A 27,990-nucleotide genomic window follows, 5' to 3' on the forward strand; every position below is an offset into this window, starting at 1 on the left:
TTTCACAATTTAATTCCCTCTCTTTCCTTATGCTGCATTTATAAGTTTTCCTATTCCTTCTCACCTGTCCAAGACTTGAATAACACCTAGCACAGTGCTTTTCTTACAGTAAAGATGAAGTAAATAGTATCTGCTGGTGAGTGAATAAATCAATGAGAGCTGTGAATTTTTTTCAGGTCCCTTTTTGTTTACCTTATCTTACCCACTAGAGGGTGCTCTGAGCGCACATTGCTAAGAAAATATAGGGCACTTAATCTTTTTCTAAAGATATATTACATTATTTATCTGCACTGTAATAGAAAAATGGAAGGGATTTTCTCTGTATAAGTAAGGCGACTGTAAGCTTTTAGTTAATGTATATTGTCATCACATTTTATTTATACTAAGGAAACCTGTATACCATTTCATATTAACTTAAGAAATTCCCAGTCAGATGACATTAATACAAATGAATTCTTACCAATGCTTGAAGACAACTGTTTGAAATTGCATTTTTATACTGAAATACATGGAACACATGTATTTTTGTTGCATAGGAACAGGAAAAAAATATGTTTTTAATAAAGAGAAGACAGTGAAGGCAATCTAAGTATAATATAATTGGCTTTTATATGCAGTACATTTTACAGTTGAAATCGCCCTTAACATTCTTCCTAAATTTTGCTTTTTGAGTGTTACACATTCACACATTCACAAACCCACCTATATGTGGGCACACACACATGTGCACAAGCACACACACATCGCAAACTTTTTGTCTAGAAATTAAAGCAGTGTATTTCTAATCCCCAGTCTTATCCTGACACAATTTAAACATAATTATAAAAAATATATAATCATAATTATGTTTTGGCCTTCAGTGACCCAAGAGCTATATAGTTTGGTTATTTTCAGACATATACAGGTAATTAAAACTATTAAAGGGAACTTCTCAATAGTTTATAGGGAAGATTTAAATTATTTCTAAAGGGATAGTGATTTCTTAATAGCTACATTTGCTTTGCTTTTTTATTTTGCTAGCGGGGAGGGACAGAGGGATAGGAGAAAGTCTTCAGCAGACCCCTTGCTCAGCATGGAGCCCAACACAGGGTTTGATCTCACGACCAACCATGAATGAGATCATGACCTGAGCTGAAATCAGGAGTTGTAGGCTTAACTGACTGAGCCACCCAGGCACCCCTGCTTTACTTCCTTTTTGATATTCACTGAAAGGGATATTTATCACAATTTGTGAAAGTATATTTTTATAATTTTTGGTTATGACTCCCTCACTTGTAATTTTAGAATCTTATCACATTACTGACAAGACTAAGCAATGTGTGTCTATTATAGTAGAGCATCTGGCACATTTCATGGTATATTTAGCCAGCTTAAAAAAAATACAATGCTGCCTCCAGAAGGAATTTGTGGAAATAACAATTTGTCATCTTGATAGCCTATTTATATAAATAAATTCTTTCATGGTCTTTAAATATTGTTTTGTTATGAAATATAGTAGTGGAAAAGATAGTGTAATAAATACCCATGTGCCTACCATTCAAAGTTAATATTTTTAAATGTTTTGCCACACTAATTTCAGGTGCTTTTAATTTTTAGGACATAAATCTCTACATGTTGAGTCTTCTTTGTACCTCTGCTCATTCTCATGTTTTGCTCCTTAGTATCTTTCTGTTTATCCTAACATGTAGGTATATACACCCAGGTTTATTATGCTTTTATTTTAATAATGTACTTTTCTCTGAAAAATGCATAAGGTATATATATATTATTCTGTAATTTACTTTTTTCTTTTATATTTTTAAGATATATCCATGTTCATACAAGTGTCTGTGTTAATACCAGAGTCTTAATTATTACAGCTTTATTTTTAAATGATTCTACAGATCAAGCAAACCTTCCCCGCCCCCACCCCCCACTCCCGCAGTTTAGTCTTCAAACCTGACTTGCTGTTCACGTCTGTATGCATTTTCAGATCAGTTTTTCAAATTTCATGTAAGACACTGGAGATTTTGATTGAAATTATACTGATTTTAAAAATTAATTTGGGGGGGAAATTACTATCTTTATAGTGTTAAAGCTTGTTATTTATGAATATGATATCTTTCTCCATGTTTAGGCCTTTAAAAGCATTTTTTTAAAATTTACATGGAGCATTTTATTTAGAGGGAGGTGGTTTTTAATATGTTTTTTTGTTTGTTTGTTTGTTTGTTTTGTTTTTTCCTTACGTGACCTCTTCCTCCAACATGGGGCTAGAACTCAGGACTCCAAGATTAAGAGTTACGTGCTCTACTGACTGGGCCAGCCAGGTCCCTGCATGTTTTAGGCCTTCCCTAAGTGCTTTTTTTATATGTGTACTAGTGTATTACCTACTTTGAAAAGGAATCACAGAATAATAAACATCCAGAAAAAGTGAGATAAAAGTAAATAGAAATGGACTGTTTTGTTTTGTTTTTTTCTTCTTCTAGTATTTCACTTTAGAGACCATGAGGAAAACTAGTTTTGTCTTCTTTTCCTTTGGAGTTTTCTTTCTCTGACTCTTTTTACCCTGCTCCTCTGCCATGTTGTAGATGTATGTCAGTGGAAGAAGTCAGAGAAAAAAGACCTAAATGTCCTATCTCCTTTTCATAAAAACATGACTGGGTTGGAAAAAGGTTATGTAGCTTCTTCCTTTGAGTAGGTGTCAATTTCTTTTATAAACATTCTGCATCTGTCATTTTAAGTCTTCTCCCTTAAACAAATACTCTATAAAGACAGTTTTAAGACTAAATAAAACATCTAAAATTGTAGAACATTTAGTTAAAAATTATAATTGGTTTAGTTTTGTATTTGAACTCACAATGTATTTCACATTATGGTGACAGAGTTCTTATTACAAAAGTTTTCTTTCCATAAAACTTGTGGAATAGGGGGATAGTTTTGCTATTTCCATAGAACTTGTGGAATAGGGGGATATTTTTGCTATTATAGTGCATTAAAAAATATTTTCTAGTATTCTCATAATGAGAGTATTTTAGCAACCGTATTTAATGAAATCTTACCTTCAAGTAGCTAAAGCAAGTTAAGAAACCTTAAACAGGCTTCCAAATCAAATAGAGGGCTTGGGTTTGATTTAGGTTATAGGTTTCTTAACTAGTGTATTTTATCACTGCTAAGATTCAGTTTTATTTCACACTTCAGTATCTTTGAAATGTCTTTCATTGGAAAAAACATATGGATAGATAGATACGTAATATGCATATGTACATATAGTTATATACTACATATACACATCTACATAAATACATGGGTCTACGTATATGTATGTATATACATATATACGTGCCTAAATATACACGAACACGTATATGTATATACACATGTGCGTGCACACATAAAAACACATTTTGGTTTTGATACAGTGTCCTTGAGACTGATATTCAGTACACATCAGTATCGCATACCAGTATCCTGATAGGTCAGCACTTTTGACTGTTGGTCTGTGCCCCACATTTGTTGTTAAGTATTTTATGTATCGGAAATTGTTTGATTTTTCTCATTTTTTAAATCCTAAATAATCTATTTTTAGGTTGGAAGCTTTCTTAGAATTTATAGCCTCCATACCAAACTTCAATCAGTGAATTTGGAGAACCAAGCAACATTGTTAGCTCTAGAGTTTCATCTCCATGGGGGTACCAGTTATGGCCGGGGAATCAGAGTCTTGCCAGAAAGTAACTCTGATGTGGATCAACTGAAAAAGTAAGCAAATGATACACCTATTAGAAGTTGTAAATAAGGTATTAATTAAGCTGATTTCCAAGATACTATTGTTCTGTGCTGGGGTGGGTGGATTTGATAAGTTCTTTGTAATCAATCCTCATAGGCTACTGTGCCATTATCCATTTGTCTAAATAGGTGAACCAAATGAAACCAAACTCAAGTGATTGCAGGTTCGAATAGCTAAACAGTAGCAGAGCTAGGGGTGTAATGTCAGGTTTCCAGCAGTTCTTGTGCACTTATGTGTACTCTGTGTGCTTATTCTCTTCTTCCACCATGGGTCACATTCCCCACGTAACACCAGCAAACAGTTGAAACTGGAGCTGAGCTCAAGTTTGGAAAACTTGATACATATCTAGAATTCCCAACGTACTTAATCCTGCCATGAAAAAATAATTATCTTTCTAAAGTGCCTAGGACCGATCAAATAGGTAACAGAAATGTTTTAGAGTGTATTTTAAAAACTTTGAAATGTGCCCAAAAAGTGAATAATGCCTTAGGTCCTGCTACATATTCAGTTCCCTTCTTTGTGAAGTGTTTCTGGTGCTCATTGTGTACAGAAACTTTATGACCAGGATTCTAGAGGAATAAAAAATGAATCTTCTGCATGTCTTCAAAGAGCTCTAGAAAATGACCTGTTCAGTAAGTTCAAATGAAATAATATTTTTATGTTTTAATATATTGAAATAGTGTGACTTTTAAAGCCAATTAAATTAGCTACTTTAATAATCTTCTATCAGTTGTACTTCTTTATTTCTCATATTTCCATATATAGAGCATAGTATTTTACTTTTTGAATCTGGAGTAAGATTGTTCTGACAGAATGCCATCCAATAAATCCCTGGTTTACTTTTGTTTGCTGTATTTCATCATCCTACTGTTTCACTCATCTTTGTAGCATCAGGTTTTTTAAATTGGGGGATCTCAGAACTCCCAGATGCTCTGAAGAAAGCTGTAGACTTTCTCCTGAAGAAGCTGTACTACACACATACGTAATTTTTATACAATTTCAGTGATTTCTTATATTCTAAGGATAGAACGGAACTGATCAGATTGACTTTGTTTTATACAACTTGATTTGAAATTATATTCTTTCCATTATAGGGTTTTAGAATCTGCAGATTTGACAGCCGGTCAGTGTTTTGATGGTATATGTCAGTCAGAACATGAGGACAGCTTTCGGTCTCTTTCAAGTAAGGACAGTTTTTAATGTTAACAGTTTAGTCTGTGCTAAGTAAAATGGCTTTATCAATCAATATTCTCTTTTTTTGAATATCTTCCCATCTCTGCCTCTTTCTCTTTTTTGTTAAATCCATATTCATTGTAAAGGAATAGGCTAAATCTTTATCTGTGTCCTATGCAAAGTAAACATTATTCTTCCCTTATTGTGTAATTGCATTTTCAAATTGGGATGGTAAGGATTACTTGATTTGTGATATATGTAGTATTTATATGTATATATTTATATGTGTATGTAATTATTTGATTTTTTTTGTACCTTTTTTTTTTTTAATTTTTTTTTTCAACGTTTTTTATTTATTTTTGGGACAGAGAGAGACAGAGCATGAACGGGGGAGGGGCAGAGAGAGAGGGAGACACAGAATCGGAAACAGGCTCCAGGCTCCGAGCCATCAGCCCAGAGCCTGACGCGGGGCTCGAACTCACGGACTGCGAGATCGTGACCTGGCTGAAGTCGGACGCTTAACCGACTGTGCCACCCAGGCGCCCCGTACCTTTTTTTTTAAGTTGAGAGAGAGAGAGAGAGTGCAAGCAGGGGAGGGTAGGGAGAGAGAGAGAGAGAGAGAGAGAGAGAGAGAGAGAAATTTTCATCAGGCTCCATGCTCAGCACAGAGGTTGGTGCAGGGCTCGATCCCACAACTCTGGGATCATGACCTGACCTGAAATCAAGAATTGACATTCAACTGACTGAGCCACCCACGTGCCCCTGATTTTTTGGACATATTTTAAATTTATTTCTTTATTCTCTCTGCCTTAAAACTCTCCACATTTCCTAGCACCTAGCCAGATCTGTGATTAAACTACAATTAGGAGGGCAATTTACTTCAACTGACAGTCATTTGGAGACAGCATAATTTGTAATTACACTTTTTGAAATTTCTTTTCTCCTTTTTCAGAGATTTTTAAATTATTTTTAAACTATAAAGTTAATAATACATGTCATGATACCAAGTGACACAGTTTCCTCATGCCTTTATGCCCACTACTGAGGTAATGTTAACAGTTAGTGTGGTTTCTTCAGCACTTTCATGTTTATGGAAATATATATGCCTGTACATTAACAGATACGACTTTCCCCTCTGTTTAAAATATTTTAAAAAATGGGACATACTACATAGTTGCTTTGTCAGTGTATCATAGATCTCTTCCTGGGCTAATCCATCTTAAACTCATTTTATTTTATTTTATTTTATTTTATTTTATTTTATTTTATTTTATTTTATTTTATTTTATTTTATTATTTTATTTTATTTTATTTAAAAAAAATTTTTTTTAACATTTACTTATTTTTGAGAGACAGAGCATGAACGGGGGAGGGTCAGAGAGAGGGAGACACAGAGTCTGAAACAGGCTCCAGGCTCCGAGCTGTCAGCACAGAGCCCGACGCGGGGCTCGAACTCATGGACCGCGGGATCGCGACTTGAGCCAAAGTCGGCCGCTCAACCAACTGAGCCACCCAGGCACCCCAAATCTTAAACTCATTTTAATAGTTGCATAATGTTTTGTAATGTGAGGCTAACATTATAAATGTAGCTATTTTCCATTTGATAGACCTTCAGGTTTCCAGTTTTTTGCTCTTACAAATAATGCTTTAATAGCTGTCCTTGAACAATTATAAATTCCTGCTTTTCTTTCTCTAAAATAAACTCCTAAAAGAGGAGTTGACAGATCAAAGGATAAGCACATCTTTTATTTTAATAGATGCTGTCAGATTATATGACAAAATGCCATAGAATTCATATGCAAATAGCAGTGTAGCAAATATAAGGTGATATCTTACTTAGTTTCCTTGAGTACTTGGGAAATAGAAAATATTATATATTTTATCAGCCCTTTTTACTTCCTCTTCTTTGAATTGTCTGCTCTTACCTTTTACCTGATTTTCCATTGGGTTTTTAAAATTATTTTAATCAGTTTGAGGGAGACCATATATATATTTTACACATAGTTTCTCTGATTTTCTTCTTATTCGACTGCTTTTAAGGTTTTTACAATTGTTTTCACTTCATGCAGAATGGCTAATACTAGGTGATCAGATTCATTGAAATTCTACTTAGCCAGCTTATGATGTCCAGTCAGGTTCTCTTGTCATGAATTCTTATGCCATTTATTAGTGATGTTGAGGAAGAAGGACTATTAATGCACGTTTGTGTATGATGCCACATAAAAAAAAATTATAAAAACATACTATAAAATTGTTTCTAAGTTTATTTATTTTGAGAGAGAGTATGGGGGGAGGGACAGAGGGAGAGGGAGAGGGAGAGAGAGAGTATCCTAAGTAGGCTCCACACTGTCAGTACAGAACTCAATATCAGGCTTGATCTCATGAACTGTGAGATCATGACCAAGAGTCAGATGCTTAACCACTGAGCCACCCAGGTGCCGCCCAAACATACTATGATATGCAATAGAATGTAAGCCAAAGTAATTCCAAAATATGGATACTTTTTAGTCTCAAATTCATTTTAGAAAGCACTATTAAAACTTACTGCTATGTTCACTTCCTTTGCTTTCTTGTTTTTTTAATTTTTTTTTTCATGTTTATTTATTTTTAAGAGAGAGACAGAGTCAAGCAGGGGAGGGACAGAGAGAGATGGAGACACAGAATTGAAAGCAGGCTCCAGGCTCTGAGCTGTCAGCACAGAGCCTGATGTGGGGCTTGAACCCTTGAACTGTGAGATCATGACCTGAGCCAAAGTCAGACACTTAACCGATTGAGCCACCCAGGCACCCCTCCTTTGCTTTCTTGTTAAAGTAAAATCCTATTTTATGGTGTTCATCAAGCCATCATCTTATTAAATTTAATAACTTTATTGTCTTATCCACTTCTCCATTTATTTCTTTCACAATGTGTTTTTCCAAAATAATAAAAATTTTCAAACATGCAGAAAAATTGGAACAGTTGTACAGTGAACACTCATATACCTGCTCTCTGGATTCTCTTTGTTCTGTCATATATTTCTCTCTCACTCTCTCCTAATCAACCCATCTTATAATTTGATCCATGTCAAAGTAAGTTGCAGAAAGAAATACACCTCCTCAAAACTTCAGAATAACATCATTAACTAGAATTCAGTATTTGTTGATGAACCTTTTTGATTTTTGATGTAAAGTTAAACGCAGTGGACAACTCAAGTGTACCATTCCACAAGTTCTGGCTAATACATAAACCTGTGTAACTTAAATCCCTTTAAAAATGTAAAATATCACTCTTCTTGCAGGAAGTTCCCTCATGTTCCTTCCCATTCAGTCCATCCCCAGAAGTTCTGATTTTTTTTCCACCATAGATTGTCTATAACTTCAAATAAATGGAATAATATATTCTCTCTTATGTACTGTTTTTGAAATTCATCTGTATTGCCTGTATCGCTAATTCCCTTGCAATACCCAGTAGTACCCTATGAGGTAGACATTGTTTTTAATATGAATTTCCAGTCTTTGCACCATTAGTTTTTTTGTGTTTTTTTGTTTTGTTTTGTTTTTTTCTATGAGATGGGTTGGGTGTCTTTGTCAAAAATCAAGTGAGTGTAAATGTGGATTTATTTCTGGGTTTTCCAGTCAGAAATACTTCATAGTATGGTATGAAGTAAACTTTTTTCTCCTAAAACTAATTTCCAGTTTTTGTAGCACCAGCGTTGTGCTTTCCCTTTGGGTTGTTTCCTGCTTTATCAGAAATCAAAGTGACCATGTAAGTGCAGGTTTATTTCTAGGCTTTCTATGTAATTCTCTTGATATGCTTGTCAGTTTTTATGCCAGTATCATATTGCCTTGATTACTGTAGCTTTATAATAAGTCTTTAAGTCAGGTAGCATAAGTCTGCCAGTTTTATTCTTTTTCAGAATTATATTTTATATTCTGGATTCTTTGCATTTCCACTTAAGTGATAGAGTCTCTTCTCTTTTACTGTAATAAAGCCTCTGCGATTTTGATTAGGATTATATTGACTCTGCAGATCAGTTTGGAGAGAATTGATGTCTTAACAAACAGTTGTGAGCCTTCTAGTCCATGAACATGGCATGTTTTACTATTGTTTAGATTTTCTTCAGTTCTTATCAACAATGTTATATAGTTTTAAGTTCCATATGGAATTTTTCATGGATCTTAAAACTGTATAATTCTTCCTTTTTCTTTCCTCTAGGCTCTGGATCAGTATCACTATATGAGGTAGAAAGATGTCAGCAACTATCAGCTACAAGTAAGACTATGTTTCATTTTTGAAATAAGGGTGTAATAGTGTGCATAATAAAGTCTGTCCTTACATTTATCAACTAATTTGTTCCTATATATTATTGAGAGCAGATATCCATGAGGGCAAAAATATACACATATTTATCTTTCATTTCCATGCCTCATCCTAACTGGCATAAAATGGAACTCAGAAAGATACATGTTTTTACATTGAACATATATTTTAAGTCCTACAGGTATGAGGTTTGTAAAACATATTCTACTATTTAACAGTGCAGTGGGGCTTATTTCATTTTGAGAATGTGATAAAATATATGACATAATTTTTATCTATTCACGCTATGAATTTAGCGATGTGCCCATAAAGGCAGTATACCCCAAAACTTTAATGTTAGCAATGATAGTAAATCTGTCAGATGCCCTCTTTCTGTTAGTTCAGCTAAGATGAAAAAAATTAAGAAAAAAAATTTTTCAGCACGAGTCTATTAAATGAAGCTCTATAATATACTATTATAATAATATGAGTTTCTCATTGGAGAAAGAACATATAACTGTGAAATGAGGGAAAGCCAGAAGAAAGAAACTTGTGGTGTTGTATTGGAATAGGAAGGGTCAGTATGGACTCATGATTTTATAAATAAATGTAGAAATAGATGTAGATGTCTGTGTGTGTGTGTGTGCATATATATACATGTATGTATATATGTATACATTTATACATGTGCAGGTGCGTGTGTGGAAGTATAAGTATGAACACATTTGCATGTATATCCTATCTCTGTCCAGTTAAAGGGCTTCAAAGTAATGGCAACCCAATAGCAATGGATGCACCTCATGCACAGATCTTGGTTTATAAATGATATTCCCCCTTAAAAAGAATCAGGGCTGCTTGGAGAGATAGCAGGCTCCAGGATTGGGACAGGAGAATTACAAGATGAATCCAGAACATCTTGTTGTGCCAGAAGGTAAAGAAGTTCTCAGTTAATTATGGAGCATGTCAAATCTGATACAATTTGAGCATCAAAATAAAAAATACTAGTGATGGAGTAAAACCGAACAGTAGTAGGGATCCATTAGTCCGTGTGGATAGTAAATAAAAGAACAAATGAATGAATGAATAAATATGTGCGTTTGAGTGGAGAGCTCCTAGTTACAATAGAATGACAGCTAACAAATGTAAAAGGAATGATGAAGTTAGGAAAAAAAAATCATTTTGCAACCATGATAGTAATAACTGACTTAGTTGTAAATCACTAGTGGGTTCTAAACTAGCAGGATCCTAAATGTTTACTGAGGAGTGAGATACTTCTATTTCCCCAAGTACTTTCTTATTAGTTATAAAGGGGGAAATAATAAATTTATAGTGGAGAAGAAACCTGTTGAACACCACTATAACCAAGTGAGCAAAGTTAACATCCCCAGGAATGAAAACGCTGGTGACTTGTATGCCTCTTGTTCCGATGCAGAGAGGGACGCCTGTATCACTTGCAGTATACTAGACTGCCAAAAGGGCATAATCTGTATCTGACCATGAGCAGAACCAGACACACCCAAGTCAGTGGCCTCTGCTCAAATATATCAGTGTCATAAAAGACCAAGAAAAGCTGAGGGACCGTTCTACATTAAAGGAGTCCAAAGAGAAAGGAAAAATAAATGCAATGCATGGTTCAGGACTGGATTCTGGACCCAAAAATAAAGATCTAAGGAAGAACATTATAGGGACAGTTGGAAAAATTTGAATAATGTCTGTTGATTCAGTGATAGTGTTACATATTCTGAAGTTGAAAATTGCACTGTAATATGCCAATCTTCAGAATCTTCTGAAATACACACTGAAGTATTTAGGGATAAAAGAGCATGATATCTGGAAATTATTCATAAATGATTCATGTATACATATGAATATGTAAGGAGATATATATGGAGAGGGAGCTACCAGATGGAGATGATAACAAATGTGGCAAAATATTAACAAGGTTGGCAATAGAACTTAAATAATTCAGTTTTATTGTATCTGGTTCAGGGGAATTCGTATTATGAATACTCTTATTATTCTTGTAGGTTATTCTGACTTAATCTAAAAATTATTTTTAGTTCTTACAGATCATCACTATTTGGAGAAAACCCCACTATGTGCTATTTTGAAACAAAAAGCTCCTCAACAGTATCGTATTCGAGCAAAATTAAGGTCATATAAGCCCAGAAGTCTCCTTCAGTCTGTTAAACTTCATTGTCCTAAATGTCATGCACTGTAAGTATTTTCTGTAATAAAATGGAAGTTTTTATTTCATAATTTTGTGAATATACATTTTCATATATACCAATCAGTTTAAGTCCTGGCAGTGTGTAAATTGTGACTTTGTATATTATATTTTGAAACAGTGGTTAACATTTTTAAGAGAAAATACTAAATTCTTAGTAAATCCTTCTGATATTTCTTAGTAGTAATAAATAAAAGTGGGTGCTGTTTTCAGATCTAAATTCAGTTTAGTAGCTTTAATACATGCATGAATACATACATTTATATATTTATATAAAATAAATTTATATTAGAATGATTATGTACTTACTAACTCAAGACATTCTGAATTTATTTTTAATCTCTTTTTTCTTTTTTATGCAATTTGACTGTCTTCCCTTTAAATATATAATGTGTAAATATAGTACATTTCCTTTATATTTTTGTGTGTGCATGTGTGTATATATATTATAAAATTATATAATTACATAGTCCATTATATTTGTGTATATAAATATAATTTGTGTATGTACATTAATATATGTATATTTTGCCCTCCACAATCTAAGTATAATACTATTTGTAGACAGTTTTGATCATCAAACTTTAAATAAAATGGGGACCATCTTCTACCCATTTGAGCTTAAAATGATGGTCGGAATTAAAATATAAATACAGATTTTATATAGTTGTTGAAGAATTATTAAATTACAGTTTGTTAAATTCTGTAAAGTCATATAGCTTTGCCAAACAAAACTACCGTCTATGAGCATTTTTTTAGACAAATAAGAGAATCATGTCGAAAAGGTGAAGTGGTGTTACCTGAAGTTACACAGCTGGTTGGAGACAGAACCAAGGCAAGGACATAGACATTTTGGTTCCAGATCATGCCATTTCCATTGTATACATACTTTACCACGTGACTTTTTAAAATTATTAGTCTAGGTTAAAAGGAATTGAAAGGAGTATTGGTTTGTAAAGTGGGTGCCCTGTGAAAGAGATTACTTAGGTGGTAAGTGAATATTTAACAGGAAGCTGTATCTTTTTCTCCCCTGGAGAAGTTTAACATTCCTTACAGAGGAGAATGAATTGGTGTTAGAAATAGTTATAGGATCCTTGGTATCACAAAACCAGATAAGGAAATTGCTAGCAGTTAATATAGTTATGATATGGATCTACTTAGTTGTGAAGTATCATCAAATCTTTTTCTGTGAATAAGAGTCATTTAATCTGCAAAGTGAATTATCTCCACATTTTAAAATAAGTAGCTGGTGCATCAGCATGTAAACAAATTTGTCTTAATTGGATAATTGTTAAATTTGAATTTCCAAGCTTATACCAATTGTTTTGTATTATTCATTGTCAATGATTTTAGGCAAGAAGTTCCACATGAGGGTGATTTGGATATAATTTTACAAGAGGGTGCAACTAAAATCCCAGATACTAAACTACAAAATACATCGTTATATGATTCTAAAATGTGGACCACTAAAGATCAAGGAGAACGAAAAGTAGCTGTTCATTTTGTGAAAAATAATGGTATTCTCCCACTTTCAAGTGACTGTCTGATTTTGATAGAAGGTAAGGTATTTCAGTTACTGTTTTATTAGAATACAGCTTTTGCTTGTGTCTTTCTGTGATTAATGATTGTTAAATATATTTTAGGGGCAACCTAGGACATACAAAGTCAAAATATTATTAACTTAAATTACATAAAATAGAATATATTATATATAACAAATAGATTTAAATATATATATATATATATACACACATATAAACTAATCTGAATTACATTTGGAAATCATATATTGAACTCAAGTGTTTGCATTTGTCTATCTTGTTGAATTCGGATAGAATCTTAATCAGATTCAAGCTCATTGTCGAGCAGTGTTTCATCAAGAGGCTGCTTGTTATGTACAGTTGTTGTTACCTTGGCCTCTGGATGTCACTGTTGTTCCATAAAAAAAAAAAAAAAAAAAATGAAAGTCATCTATTGATATTTAGGTCAAGGAAGGGACCCTGGAAACAAGTAAAGATAACTTGACAGGTTTTAAAAGGAAGAAACTGCATCATATATATTTTTGCATTTCCTTTCCACTTTTCACTAATTTTAATATCTATCTAATATATATATATATACACACACACATATAAACTTATTTTTCCCCATGCCAAATTTAAAGTTTCATAATTTTCCTTGAGACTTTTCTTCCTCAGTAATATTCTATAATAGAAGGAAAACATCATCTTTAATTTGCAGAGAAATCTTTAGTTTTATTTTATAAATGAATTAATCTTTATTATAGTGGATTATGATCATTTTTGTTAGTGACATTTTTCTATTTATAAAAGTAATATGTACCTGTTTTAGAAAATACATATATGTAAATACATATGAATATGACCATTTGTATCCTTTCATGAACATCTCTTATTTTAATACACTTACAGCATACCAGAAATGATTTTAATTTCTATGTAGTAATTAACCATGACAATATTCCTATTCATTTGGTCCTATTGTAAGCTCTTTTTTATACACGAGAAAACTGAATCATAGAGAAGTTGTGGCTCTTCCCCACTACAGGTAGTAAGTGGAACTGAATTGTTTCTGGTTTTTTGACATATTAACTCCGTGATGAAGTTTCTTCTCCCTGAATGAAATGTAATTGGGGGGTGGGAGGGGGCACAAAGAATTAAGTAAATGTTGCCCAGTTACTTTCCAGTAAAGCTGTCGTAGTATTCATATGCTTTAGTAGCATATGAGATTATCTGTTCCCCCATCTTCATCATCATATACTAGCACTTTAAAAAATGTGTCCACTTTGATGAGTGAAATGTGGTATCATCTTAGTCCATTAGCAATACTGGAATCTCTACCAGTAAGTAGATATAAAAACGAAGCACACAGACACATGCACACACACAAAAATGGAGTAAGACTATTCGTATGCCCTAAAAATAAAATAAAGCTTTGAAACTATCAGTTTCTGTAAGTATTGTCCTTGTAGGGCCAACTAGGAGGATATCCAGTACACTTTAGTGTTCTCCTGTGAACTGCCTCCCAGAGAATTCTGTGTTAAAGCCAAGTTGACCTTGAGGGTCCAAAAGAAGCTTGAATGAAGAAGTACCTTTAGCTCCTGATCCTGTCACTCATCCCACAAACTTTCAGTCTCACCTCCTGCCATTCCTCAATTTCCATTACACCCTCCAGCCATATTGAACCGGAGGCAATTCCTAAACCCAGGGTATTTCTCTGTACCTCTTTGCCATTCCGTTGCTATTCTCCTGAGAATTTCTGCTCTAATGTTCATAAGTAACTTAATAATTCCCTTTACTCAACAATTCATGTGAAGTATTTAATGAACACCTACACCTACCAAGCACTCTTGACTCTCAAGGCAGATTTGAGTGGTTTTTATTGCATAGTGTATGAACTTTCAGTAGATCACTTTTCTTTCTGTATTGTATTTGTATTATATCTGTTTATAGACTTGTTTGCTTACTAGACTGTAACTAGGGTCCATGTTCATTTTAATCTTTGTATCTTTAGCTCCTAGGGTAGGACACTAGGCATGCATCTGGCTCTCAGTAAATATTTATTGAACAAATAAATATATCCAGAGTAATAACACTGACTTACAGAGCTTTTTAACGAAACTCAAATGTGAAAATATATCTGAAAGCACTTTAAAATATAAAAGGGTTTCATCAAAATGCAAGTTATTTTTATTTTATCATATTTCTGAGTATTATAACCCTATCCAGGGGCAAGGACCTAACTGCAGTGCGACACGGCAGAACTGTGGCTTCCAGCTTCGCAAAGCTGTGGAAAGAGGAATGGGAGCTGGGCAACTTAGAACACCACAAAACTTGTTGTTACCAAGATTTACTGCTTTTTCTGAATAAACACTCCTTGGATTGTTGCAAGGCTTTGGTTAATTTCTAGAGTTCCAAAAAAAAGTCAAATTTGACAGTTTTTGCCAGTGTTCTTTTTCCTTGTATGGAGCAGTGTATTTTTGGACATCCTTATTCTGCTGTGCTGGGAGTACTTTCCCCTCACAATTGAATTTAATGTTACAAGTATTAGGAAATACACAAAAGTATTCTTATAAATCATATTTTCTTTCCCTAGGAAGGAGGAATGCTCAATCTAGGTGAAAAATACACCAGGAAAGGAACCAGTAGGTTTGAGTTATTCTAGATAATCCTGCCTTCTAGTAGTATTGCACCCCTGGGCTTACTCTTTCTTCTTAGCTAGTGATGGCTTTCATGGCCACTGTGTCATACAATTAGAAATGTAATGATTTTTTTAGGAAAAATGAACAAACACTATACATGAATTGTAATTACACAAACTTTTCGCAGCTATATATAAATTTAATATTGACCTGGAAGCTTAAAAGACTTATTTCAAACTTAAGACTTAATTTACCTAGACATTATTAGTATATAGCAAATTTAATAATGAGAATCCTGTTATATTTTGGCTCTCAATTTTATTTTCTTTTGAATACTTAAACCAAAGTGTTATAGCATAAAAGAGCAGTTTGTATAAATTTAGGAAGATGGTTAAAGTTTCACAAGTCTTCTATTTTGCTCAAGTCTCAGCATTTCTGTGTAGTGGTTTCTTTAATCAGTGCAGGATACTAAGTTTACAAATTATTATTTTTTATAATAAATGTATTAATCATCTAAATTCTTCATTGTATTTTTTTTCAGTCCTTTTAGTCTTTTACTATACCTCATGTGTTCCTTAAATACACACTCAATTTTGCCTTCATTATATTTGTACTACTTGAAGGATTTATTTATTCTGTGTTCATAGGAGGAACACTCGGTGAAATCTACAAACTCGCAAATAAGTTTCATAGTGTAATTCCTGTGAGATCTGGCTATGAAGACCTGGAAGTCCTTGATCTTTCAGTACCATTCCTTATACAAGGAAAAGTACATCACTATGGGTATGCTTTCAGATCTGGGAATTTTGAGAATTAATAACTGCTTAGGAGTAATTATTATTTTATCCTACTAGTTGCTATATATTCAGTGGATACTTATTGAATACCAATTTATATGTACAAGATTCTAGATTTTTCTGGTATATACTTTATTCTTCTCATAGCATATATGTCGAATACCAACAATGTGCTAAGTATAAGGCTAGCCCAGAGGTTAATATTCATTTGCTTTCTTTCACAAAGATTTAGATACTAATACAGAGAAAGGTTTAGAGCTGTATCCTAGTAAAAGTTAAGTGATTGAATTCCAAAATTTCTGTGCCATGAAGTTACAGATTAGTTGCCACTGAGGAACTGGAAGATATCAGGATATATTGGGAGCTAGAAGTAGACATGCATTTCAAGAAATTTACAGTCTCTCTCTTTACCTTTTTAACTTTATGGTTTCTTTTGTTTTACGAATTTGTAAAATATTAATACAGTCAAATTATTAAAATGCTTATAAAACCTTAAAGGTTTTACTTTAGGTTTTAGTTATTTTGTTCAGATTTCTGGACCTGACTCTTTGTAAACAGAATTTTAAACTAATGCTTTAGTTTATTTAACAGTTATACATCTTTTATGTTTTTTTTAATTTCTTGAATCTATTTTATTAATGAATTTTTTAGAGTTTCATTTCTTATGTAAATTTACATTTATTGACATAAAATTGTTCATAGTACTTTTGATGATTTTTAAATTTCTACTTTGTTCCTGAATCCACTTAATATTATTTGCACCTTTTTTCCTTGACTTTTTTTTGCCAAAATAACTAGCTTTTGTTTTGTTGATACTCTCTGTTGTTTTATTGTTCTTATCTTTAGTTTCTGCATTTACTTTTTCTAGATTTCTTCATTTTTTTGTTTTTTTGTTTTAAGTTTATTTATTTATTTTGAGAGAGAGAGAGAGCAAGCAAGTATGCATGAGCAAGGGAGGGGCAGAGTTAGAGGGAGAGAAAGAATCTCAAGCAGTCTCCCCATTGTCAGCACAGAGCCTGACAGAGGGCTCAAACCCACAAACCATGAGATCTTTACCTGAGCTAAAATCAAGAGTCGGACGCTCAGTGGACTGAGCCACCCAGGTGCCCCTAGGTTCCCTTGGTTTTTCTTTTTCAAATGTTTTTAGAATGCATACCTCACTTAATTCATTAATTTTAGTATATTTTTTAATATTTATATTTAAGTCCATAATTTTTCCCCTGAGAAAATAGCCATAGCTTTAACCCAGGATTTGATATGTAGTAGTTTTTTGGTTTTTGGTTTTCTTTTGTCACTTCTAAATGTTTTCTAATTTCTCATTGTGACATCTTCTTAGGCCCATAAATTACTTAGCTGTGTGTTTTAAAAATTTCACGCACACAATTTAGGTGCTACATCTGTTTGTATTTTAGTTAGATTACTTTTTTAACCAAATCGCTTGATACACTTCATAATGATCTTTGAGATTCATATACCTTTGCTGTATCCTAGAATATGTTCAGATTTTGTATATATTGCCTATATTTTAAAAAGAACGTGTATTCTTTAATAGTTGTGTTTAGTCTTTAAAAGTGTTTACTTGTGTTCATTACACAAGCTTGTTAATCATATTCAAAACTTCTTTTTCCTTTGTAACTTTGTTTAATCACTTCTTAGAGACTGTGCTTAATGTCCTTTGTGGTTGTAGGTTTGTGATCTTTAATTCGGTCAGTGTTTGCTTTCTACATTTTGAGGTTCTTTTGCTGGTTTGCTTTCATGTTTCTTTGTGTTCTATTTTAGGAAGTCTCATAAATAAATAGGACTAGATTTTAGTTGTTTTTTAGTAGATAAGTTTAAAATATGTTCATTACTGATATATTTAGGTTTTATTTCTATATCTTATTTTGTTTTCCACTTACATTATTACTTCTTCCGTCTCCCTCCCCTTTTTTGGTTATTATTTAGCTTATTTTTTTTCCTCTAATCTTCTATTGGATTCATTTATAAAAATGTTCTTAATTTTCCCTCTTTTGTCTTTTATTGCTTTGGAAGTAATAAATCTCTACTTAATTTTTACTTGTTACCCTTAAATTTTAATTTATATACTTAATTTTTAGTTTACATACTTGTTTTATCGATGTCTAAAGTTAATATCCTAGTCTTTAAGGAAGTAATATTTCTTTATTCTATTGCCTTTTTTCCCCCATAATTTTATTTAAATTCTAGTTAATTAACATGTAGTATAATATGGGTTTCAGGAGTAGAATTTAGTGGTTCATCATTTGCATATAGCATCCAGCGCTCATCATAGTAAGTACCTTGCTTAATACCCTTCACCCATTTAGCCCATTGCCCATCCACGTCTCCTCATCAACCCTCAGATTGTTCTCTGTCATTAAGAGTCTTTTATGGTTTGCTTCCCTGTCTTTTTTTTCCCATCCCATATGTTCATCTGTTTTGTTTCCTAAATTCCACACATCAGTGAGATCATATGGTATTTGTCTTTTCTCTGACTTATTCACTTAACATTACTTCTGTAGCTCCATCCATGTCATTGCAGATGGAAAGATTTCATTCTTTTTTATGGCTGAGTGTAATATTTCACTGTGTAATATATACCACATCTTCTTTATCCATTCATCAGTTAATGGATGTTTGGGCTCTTTTCGTGGTTTCACTGTTGATAATGCTGCTATAAACATTGGGGTACATGTGCCCCTTCAAATTGGTATTTTTGTATCCTTTGGGTAAATACCTACTAGTTTAATTGCTGGTCTTGGGTACTTGTATTTTTAACTTTTTGAGGAACCTCCATACTATTTTCCAGAGTGGCTCCACCAGTTTCCATTCCCTCCAACAGTACAAGAGGGTTTTCCTTCTCTGCATCCTCGCCAACACCTGATGTTTCCTGTGTTGTTAATTTTAGCCATTCTGACAGGTGTGAAATGGTATCTCATCATGGTTTTGATTTGTATTTCCCTGATGATGAGTGATTTTGAGCATCTTTCCATGGATCCTGTTAGCCAACTGGATGCCTTCTTTGGAAAAGTGTCTATTCATGTCTTCTGCCCATTTCTTCACTGGATTATTTGTTTTTTAGGGTGTTGAATTTGTTAAGTTCTTTATAGATTTTGGACACTAACCCTTTATCAGATGTCTTCTGATATTCAATATCAGAAGACTCAAATATCTTCTCCTATTCCATAGGCTACCTTTTAGTTTTGTTGATTGTTTCCTGTACAAGCTTTTTATCTTGATGAAGTCCCAGTAGTTCATTTTTGCTTTTGTTTCCCTTGCCTCTGATGATGTGTCTAGTAAGAAGTTGCTACGGCCAAGGCTAAAGAGGTTGCTGCCTGTGTTCTTCTCTAGGATTTTGATGGTTTCCTGTCTCACATTTAGGTCTTTCATCCATTTTTTAATTTATTTTTGGGTATAGTGTAAGAAAGTGGTCCAGTTTCATTCTTCTGCATGTTGCTATCCAGTTTTCCCAACACTGTTTTTAAAGAGACTGTCTTTTCTCCATGCTTTTTTCTCTTAAAGAATAAATTTCTATGTATTTGAAGGCTAGAAGGGGAAAATATTTAATATAGGTACCCTCTACTTTTCCGCAGATTACAAATGAAAAGGAGTCTACGTAAATCTTTTGAACATTGATTTCTTTTTATATTTTTACTCAAGTATATTTTCTTAGTAGCATCTCCTAATCTTATGATAATATATAACAAAAAATAATTACTTATATTTAAAGTATGTTTGTATGTAAACAAAGCAAAATACCTATACTAAATCATGTGCATTCTTAGTATATTGTGTAGTTTCAGATTGACTTATATTATGAAGGATAAGTATAGTATTGGCATTATAAACTGTGAACTTCTAAATACATGCTTACTGAATATATTATCCAAAGTCTTGCTACTACTGACTTCTTTAATGAGAATAATTTTCTGGTATTGGTTATATTTATTTAATACCTTAGCTGCTATCAAAGAGCCATAAAATGAAAGAGTCCTTAGAGATAATCTCTTTTTTTTTCATTTTACCAAATTAAGAAATCAGCCAAATTAATTAACAATCTAGATCTGGACCCTCTCTCTCATTCTCAACTTAGTGTTGTTTATTCTGAACCATACTATCTTTGTGATTGTTTCAAATGTAAAAATCTTGTTTTTTTATAATTCTGTTTGTAATATGTGTGTTATAATGTGGAAGGTGCAACACTACTTAATAATTAACTTTTTAAACTGTGCGTTTTGAACAGCAAAGATAAGTTATAATTAAATGAGTTATAATAATAAATTATTTTTAAATCTGTATGGTTTTTTTTCTGTCATTAATTTCAGATGTAAACAGTGTTCTACTTTGAGACCAATACAAAATCTAAATTCTCTGGTTGATAAAACACCTTGGATTCCTTCTTCTGTGGCAGAAGGTTAGCTAAATTTCTGTGTTCTACAACTGCAACTGTCTTTGTGTAAGGTGATCTCACTGATTATATTTCAGTGTTTGTGGATATAGTAAAACCAGACAAAGACTGAGCTAATGTTAAACTTTACTTAAGCAAAACTGTTCACGGTCATTATAATAAGAGCATAACATAGTTTAAACGTATTTGAAAACTTGCTTTCAGGCATCTGCCAGTATCTTTAATCATTGCTCACATTTTAATGTTCAGTAATTTGTTTTAGTGTTAATCATTAATCACAAATACAGATTCTGAAAAATTCCTCCAGTTCATAGTATCTTAGGATTCAAAACAATTTTAGAGACAGCTGTTACACTCTCCACCCAATACACATCTTTAGTTGGAAAGATAAGAAGCTTTTTATATCCTGTTCTTAACTGTGATCATCCAGCCTTGGTTTAAAACTCTTTCAGTGATAGGGGACTCATTACACTGCAAAGCAACATATCCCCTTAATTTTTAAGTAGTTCTTAGCAGTGAAGCAAAATCTACCTACTTAAATTTTAACATGGCCCACGTTCTATCTACTAGAGTTAGAGTATAGGTCTTGTAGAAAGAAGATCAACAGCTTCATGCATTTGAAGATATCTGTCATGCCTTCATTGAGTCTTTATTTCTCCAAGTAGGCACCCTCACTTCATTTGGTATTCACCACATTCCTTACTATTCTGTTTCTCTTCCTTAGTAAACATTTCACTTTACCAATGCTCTTCTCAAAGTTTGCCCTTAAAAGCTGCAAATAGGGCTACAAATATTGGCCAGTTCAGAATATAAAGAAAACCTTTATTTCTCTAAAATTGGACACTTTGCTTCTACTAGCCTGAAAATTTTATTGTATGTATATTTATTTGTATACTTGGTTTTGTTTTCTTTCTTTTGTAATCCAGCTCTGTGGTACTTCTGTTTCCTGTTTTGTTTGTGGTCCAGTCATGTGAGCCCCTTGCTATCCCATTTGGTCTCCTCATCCCATTCTAAAATGCAATTCTTCGTTTGTGTGGTCCCTCAGAGTAGGTTCTTCTTGGTTTTAGCTCAGTTTTAACCTGTCGAGACCTTTAGAATCCTAAAAATCAGTTCCTCTGTATTAACCACTTTTTGTCATGTCTATGTGTTCTAATTCATTTCTCTGTATGCTGATTTACTCTTCTATTTGCCCCTTAGTTAATCCTTTTAAATATGGATTCCACAAATGAAAGACAGTATTTCATTTTTTAAACATATAAATGTCTCCTATTTCCAAACACAAAGTAACATTTTAACCCATGGATTTTTGTATAATTTAGTATCTCTTCAATTTCTTTTTCCTCATCTTACCAAATTATTAAATCCCGTATTCTGACATTTTTGGCCATTCAACCAGATGAGATCTCTTAACATACGTGATCCTTGTGTTTATAATATAAAGGGGAGAAACATTTTACAAAATCATAAATATTGAGCCACATGCTATTCTTTTTAGAACATTCTGGTATTTAATTTTGTCTTTCATGTGGCTAACGTGATGAACTGTAGTTCATGAATTTGTTTTTGTGTTTTCTATCAAGTTATCAACTCATTGTAAAGATACCTTATATTAATATTTAATCAAAAAGGTAGAATTGCTCATGAGTCATTGTCACTACATAGGTATGGTTTAATATTCCAGAGTGAACCTGCTAAATGAGCTTAATATATTGTTACTAGAGAACAAAAGGCATATATATTTTTTAATCTCAAATTATATTAGTAAACAAAATTAACATCATAAAACAATTTTTATCTTACTTTGATCATAAAGAATAGAAGATTCATATGGTTTGATCTTTTCTTCCTTCACTAGTGCTGGGTATTGTACCCCTTCAACATGTGTTTGTAATGACATTTATTCTTGATGATGGAACAGGGGTACTGGAAGCTTATCTCATGGATTCTGTAAGTAACGGAGTGTAGATATTTCTAACAATATGTTTTTTATTTTAATATGTTTATTCATACCAACTTTATTACTGAGAGGATTTAAGGCAACTTAGAAGAACAAATAATGCAAGCACATAAATCTTGAATTGTCTGTATATTTATCCTGTTCCAATCTGACTCTATAAATTTAATATCCAAATAATGAAAAATCAAAGAATAGGAATTTGAGGAGAGAGTCTTCAGAAGTTTTACTCCAGGAGCCAAAGGCAGAGGTATGGCTGCACCTTCTGGACATTGTCTAAGCAGCATTTTACCAGGTTTTTGGAGTCTCCACATTTCCGTAGTAGAGGGAATGAAATTACTTTGGAGGAGAGATGGTTATAGCATACGAAGCTAGAGAGCTATCCACAAACCTCTCTCATTTCTAACAACAGTTCTAAGTTTGGGAGTTCTCAGGACCACCTTAGTTTTGATAATCCCCTAGAAAGACTCATGGAACTTACTGAAAGTTATTCTGCTATTATTGTTTGTTACACCTAAAGATACAAATTAAAATCATCAAAGGGAAGAGGTACATAGGGCAGAGTCCAAGAAGTTCCAGACGTGGGGCTTCCAGTTGCCCTTTGCTGTGGAGTAGCAGCCAGCGTTACCAGCCTAGCAGTGATGTGAAACGGGACACAAGCGGTACTGCCATCCAGGGAAGCCTCACCAAGTCTTGGTGGCTAGAGTTTTTATTGGGGCTCCATCATGTAGTCATGGTAGAGACATGTAGACAGCCCATAGGCTCATCTGGTTTCAGTCCTTCCAGAGATCGAGCTAATACCACATGCCCCAAACTTTGTGCCCTAAATCACGCTGATAGACTTAGCTAGTAGGACAAAGACATTCCTAACAGTTCTGATATTCCAAGGGCTTAGAGGTGATTTCCAGGAGCCAAGGGCAAAGACCAGATTTCTTTTCACAGTAAGGTCAAATTGGTTTACTACACACGTTGGGAAACAATCTGGGGTAGGTTTGAGAGAATATTTTCTCTTGCCAAAACAGTTCATTGGTCCATTTATTGAATAAATATTTAATGAGCACCTGCTATGTGCCAGATACTGTTGTATGTGATGGGGATTTAGCAGCGAACAAAAGCAAACAAGATCCCTTTCTTCTTTTAAGAAAGTATAACTTATAATCTGATCGAGGAGAGAAAAATTAAATATACACTATACGTTATACTCTTTTAAATTTAACACTAGATTTTTTTCCTGTACACAAAGAATGATAAGCCTCACTCTTTTCTAATTACTATTCTTACTTCCATTTATATATATATATATACATATATACATACACATATATATGTATAAATATATTTATATATGTATAAATATATATTTATATATGTGTGTATATATGTATGTACATGTGTATATATATATATATGTATATATATATATATATATAAATATATAAATGCTGTTTTTAGATTAAAGTAGTAAACCAGATTTTAGAGTTTAGACTAGAACTCTAGTTTATGAAGTCTACAATCTTCACAGAGTGAAATAGTCTAGATTATTTTAATTAGATGATATTGAAATGCTTTTATATTAATTATGGCTTTTAAAAAAGATTAATATAGTTTCCTGTTTTCTCCTATAATTTTTTTTTTAAGGACAAATTCTTCCAGATCCCAGCATCAGAAATCCTCATCAATGATGACCTGCAGCAAAGTATGGAAATGATCATGGGCATGTTTTGTCCTTCAGGAACAAAAATTGGTAGGCACGAATATTTTAACAATCTCATTCATTGTTTTTCTTGAAATAATACCTACCTAGCACATATCGAATCTGTAGACATAGAGGTTTGAAAAACTTTAAAATCTGAATACTGTTACAAAGTAGTAAGTAAATTATTGTCTGATTTGTCTTTTCATGAAGACATTGGCAGGGAGAAGATAGGTAAGAATCATAATTCCTGAAATGAAAAGATTTAGAAAATATTGTTGAAATATAACAAAAGGAGGCAGTTTTGCTTGATCACAAGCACATTTAATATGATGTTTATGTATACAAGCATTTTCATTGAAATTATACCAACAAAGATGAAATTTTGAGAAGAAACATTTTTCTGTAACAGACTACATACAGCCAATGTAATTCATTCATGAATTTTCTTTCTCTCTCTCTCTTTTTCAAATGTTTATTTACTGAGGGAGAGAGAGAACATGAGTGGAGGAGAGGCAGAGAGAGGAGAGAAAGAATCCCAAGCAGGCTCCAAGCTGTCAGTACAGAGGCTGACGTGGGGCTTGATCCCACAAACCGTGAGATCATGACCTGAGCCAAAATCAAGAGTCAGACCTCAACTTACTGAGTCACCCAGGTGCCCCTCATTCATAAATGTTCTATTAATATTAACTAGTTTCAGATTTTATGCGTTTTTATTTTACTAATTATTTTTATCAACTTTAGTTGTTCTCTGGATAACATTTGATTAATCAACCAGATCTTCAGGTCAAATTGTATTGATTCCATCTACTGCCACTGAGTTTTCCTTTTGTGGTCATTATTTCTGTTTACATTGAAGTTTGCAAATCCCTCTCATAGTTAGTTTGACACTATTAACAATTTTTCATCAGTAACAAATTTTACCAGCTGCAGATTTAGCTGTCAGTTTACCTTTTAGAGGTTATTATTATTATTTTTTTTAAGTTTATTTTGAGAGAAAGAAAGAGCATAAGCAGGGAAGAGGCAGAGAGAGAGGGAGAGAGAATCCCAAGCAGGGTCTGCACTGTTGGCACAGAGCCCGATGCGGGGCTCCAACTCACAAACCGCAAGATCATGACCTGAGCCAAAAACCAAAAGTCGAACACTTAACCCAGTGAGCCACCCAGGTGCCCCTTATAGGTTATTTTTAATCAGACTTTATTTTCCCCTGGTCAGTCTTTGCATTTTATAACAGTTCCAGAAAGATAGCTTTTATACATCTTAACAAGGTTTAATTTACACACTTTTTATTTGGTGTCAGTTTTAATTTTTAGTTTCAATTCTTTTGGATAGATTTCTGGAAATAAAACTGCCATATCAAAAAAGATGGGTTTGGTAGGCTTTTGATACATGCTGCCAGATTGCTTTTCAAGAATATTTTTACCTATTTATAGTTCTTCCAGCAGTAGAGGAGAGTGCCTATCTTGCTCGACTCTTGCCAAGATTGACTATATTAAGTATCTTTCAAAGTTGAACTTGAAGAAGCGCTAAGAAACTTTTCTAGAAGTTTTAAATAGATTTATTGTGGTCATAATCAGAGCTTGGGAATAGCATCTGCATTGTCTGGACTAAGTGCTTGGAACTTGATGGGGAGTTTCAGCTAGACAGGTGTTAAGGGCCTGAGCTGATGGGAACTTGGGGTTCACTTTCTTTGCAGTCAACCAAGAAAAAAAGAAAAAAAAAAAAACAAATACCTGGGGAGGTCAGTAAGCAATCAGCAGAAATAAAGAATAAAGAAATAAAGAATGGGAATGAGATGGCTGCTACCTTTGCGATCAGACGTTTGGGAAACTCCACATTTAATTATTGTGTCCTGTGGGGGAAAAGATTAGTTAGGATTGTTACACAATAATAACATGAACCCAGTGTGTATTTGGAAGGGTAGATAATAATATATTTGGTGAGTGTATTTTATTTACTTCTCCAGCTAAATTAAATATGTTAATTTTTCTAGCTAATCATTATGCTCAGCTACCTATTTTAGAGATATTTGTTTAGTTTTAATGCATAAATAACATTTTTTCTCATCTGTAGATGCATACCCATGGTTGGAGTGCCTCATCAAGTCGTATAATGTCACAAGCGGAACAGAGCAGCAGATTTGCTATCAGATTTTTGACACCACAGTTGCGGAAGATCTAATCTAATATTGTCATTTAGCTTAGCACATGTAAAATACTATAATTTTAGAAAACATCATTTTCTGTGAGATTATTATAAAGATTTAGCTGTATAGTTTATTTTCCACTTTAACCACAATTTAAAATTCTTCTGGCAAATAGACATTGTGTTATCAAATGCCTACTTGTGGGTAAGTTAAAAATGGTCCCGTTGCTCAAAATTTCCAGTATGATGGCTGCTAGGGATATAAAGGAAGAAGTGAAAGAAATAAGGACTGTGTTTTCATTTACCCCTTGCAGCCCTTTCAGAGAAGCTGTTTTGTTATCCTGCTCTAAGTTTGTTTTTTCCATATGTCAGCCACTGATTTCTCTGCCAGCCATCATCCTAGGCCTTCCTTCTTTCCTGCCCTGATTTTTGTATCAGCAGTGTTAATGATTTTAGCACAGGTATGGGGTTAGAAAATGTCCTTACATTAAATTACTCAACTTTTACTGAGTGCGAGGGGTGTAGCAGCTGAGTCGTTTTGTTTTGTTTTGTACAAAGGGATCTGCTTACACAAGCACTCTTGTTGAGAAGTGCTCTTCTGAGTGAGCTACAGCATACTTAAAGGAATGATTTACTTTAAGTGTACGTGGCAGAATTGCTTTCTTTCGGTACTATTGACCAATTTAGGATAAATCCATTTCTTAAGACCTGAATTATGTTCTTTTGATTGCTCGTTTCTCTACATGAAGTTATTGCATTCCACCTCGATCTAATAAAGCAGTCAGATTTATAATGGTAGTGACTTATGTTACCATTTTTTAATAGTCTTATGTAATGTGTACTTATATTTCAGGTTGAACACAAAATGAGGTATTAACTCAGTATCATAGTCCACTTTTTACCTGACAGTGTTTGTGAAGTTTAAAATCATGAATATTCAGTTTTATACAAATACTTCCATATATTTGTATGTATGTATAGATTTATGTATATTATTTGGTAAAGACTAAGACATACAGATCTGCCTAGTTCAGTATCAGTGAAGAATAAATTAACGCACATATTTCAGCTGTTTTCTTTGTTTGCCCTGTGTTGAGTTGAGACATGATTGGAGGCAAAGAAAGCAGGAATGTCACTATAATAGATATTTAGGACCGTCTATACACTAGGTACTGTACAAAGCATTCAACATGTATTTGAGTTTCATAAAAACCCATTTTCCTCATAAAACTGATTTCCTGATAAAACTTGATTGACAAGCTGACTTCACTAAGTTCACGCAATATGCTAGTCAGTACTCTCATTCAGGTAATCTGTGTTCAGAGGCTGCTCTGCTAACCACTCTAGGATTCTGGGGCAAAAGCTAGCATGGGTTTTCTACAACTGCGTCCTC

General features: G+C 33.3%; 1 protein-coding gene across 4 annotated transcripts in view; it reads left to right on the top strand.

Moving 5' to 3' along the window:
- The window catches only part of POT1 (protection of telomeres 1), a 78,582-nt gene extending 51,272 nt beyond the window's left edge, over positions 1-27,310 (top strand). For 3 of the 4 annotated variants that reach the window (XM_015067296.3, XM_015067297.3, XM_053218138.1), the window contains 10 exons: positions 3,566-3,735; positions 4,858-4,946; positions 9,131-9,187; positions 11,275-11,431; positions 12,795-13,000; positions 16,251-16,386; positions 20,723-20,811; positions 22,661-22,752; positions 24,398-24,503; positions 26,526-27,143. In XM_015067296.3, the coding sequence (XP_014922782.1) occupies positions 3,566-3,735; positions 4,858-4,946; positions 9,131-9,187; positions 11,275-11,431; positions 12,795-13,000; positions 16,251-16,386; positions 20,723-20,811; positions 22,661-22,752; positions 24,398-24,503; positions 26,526-26,638 (1,215 nt within the window). In that variant the 3' untranslated portion in view covers positions 26,639-27,143. Of the gene's footprint in view, positions 1-3,565; positions 3,736-4,857; positions 4,947-9,130; positions 9,188-11,274; positions 11,432-12,794; positions 13,001-16,250; positions 16,387-20,722; positions 20,812-22,660; positions 22,753-24,397; positions 24,504-26,525 lie in introns of all 4 variants that reach the window. The other variant, XM_015067295.3, reaches the window with a different exon arrangement.
- The last annotated feature ends 680 nt before the right edge of the window (positions 27,311-27,990 follow it).

This window comes from Acinonyx jubatus, chromosome A2 (assembly GCF_027475565.1).
Source record: "Acinonyx jubatus isolate Ajub_Pintada_27869175 chromosome A2, VMU_Ajub_asm_v1.0, whole genome shotgun sequence".
Classification (NCBI taxonomy): domain Eukaryota; kingdom Metazoa; phylum Chordata; class Mammalia; order Carnivora; family Felidae; genus Acinonyx; species Acinonyx jubatus.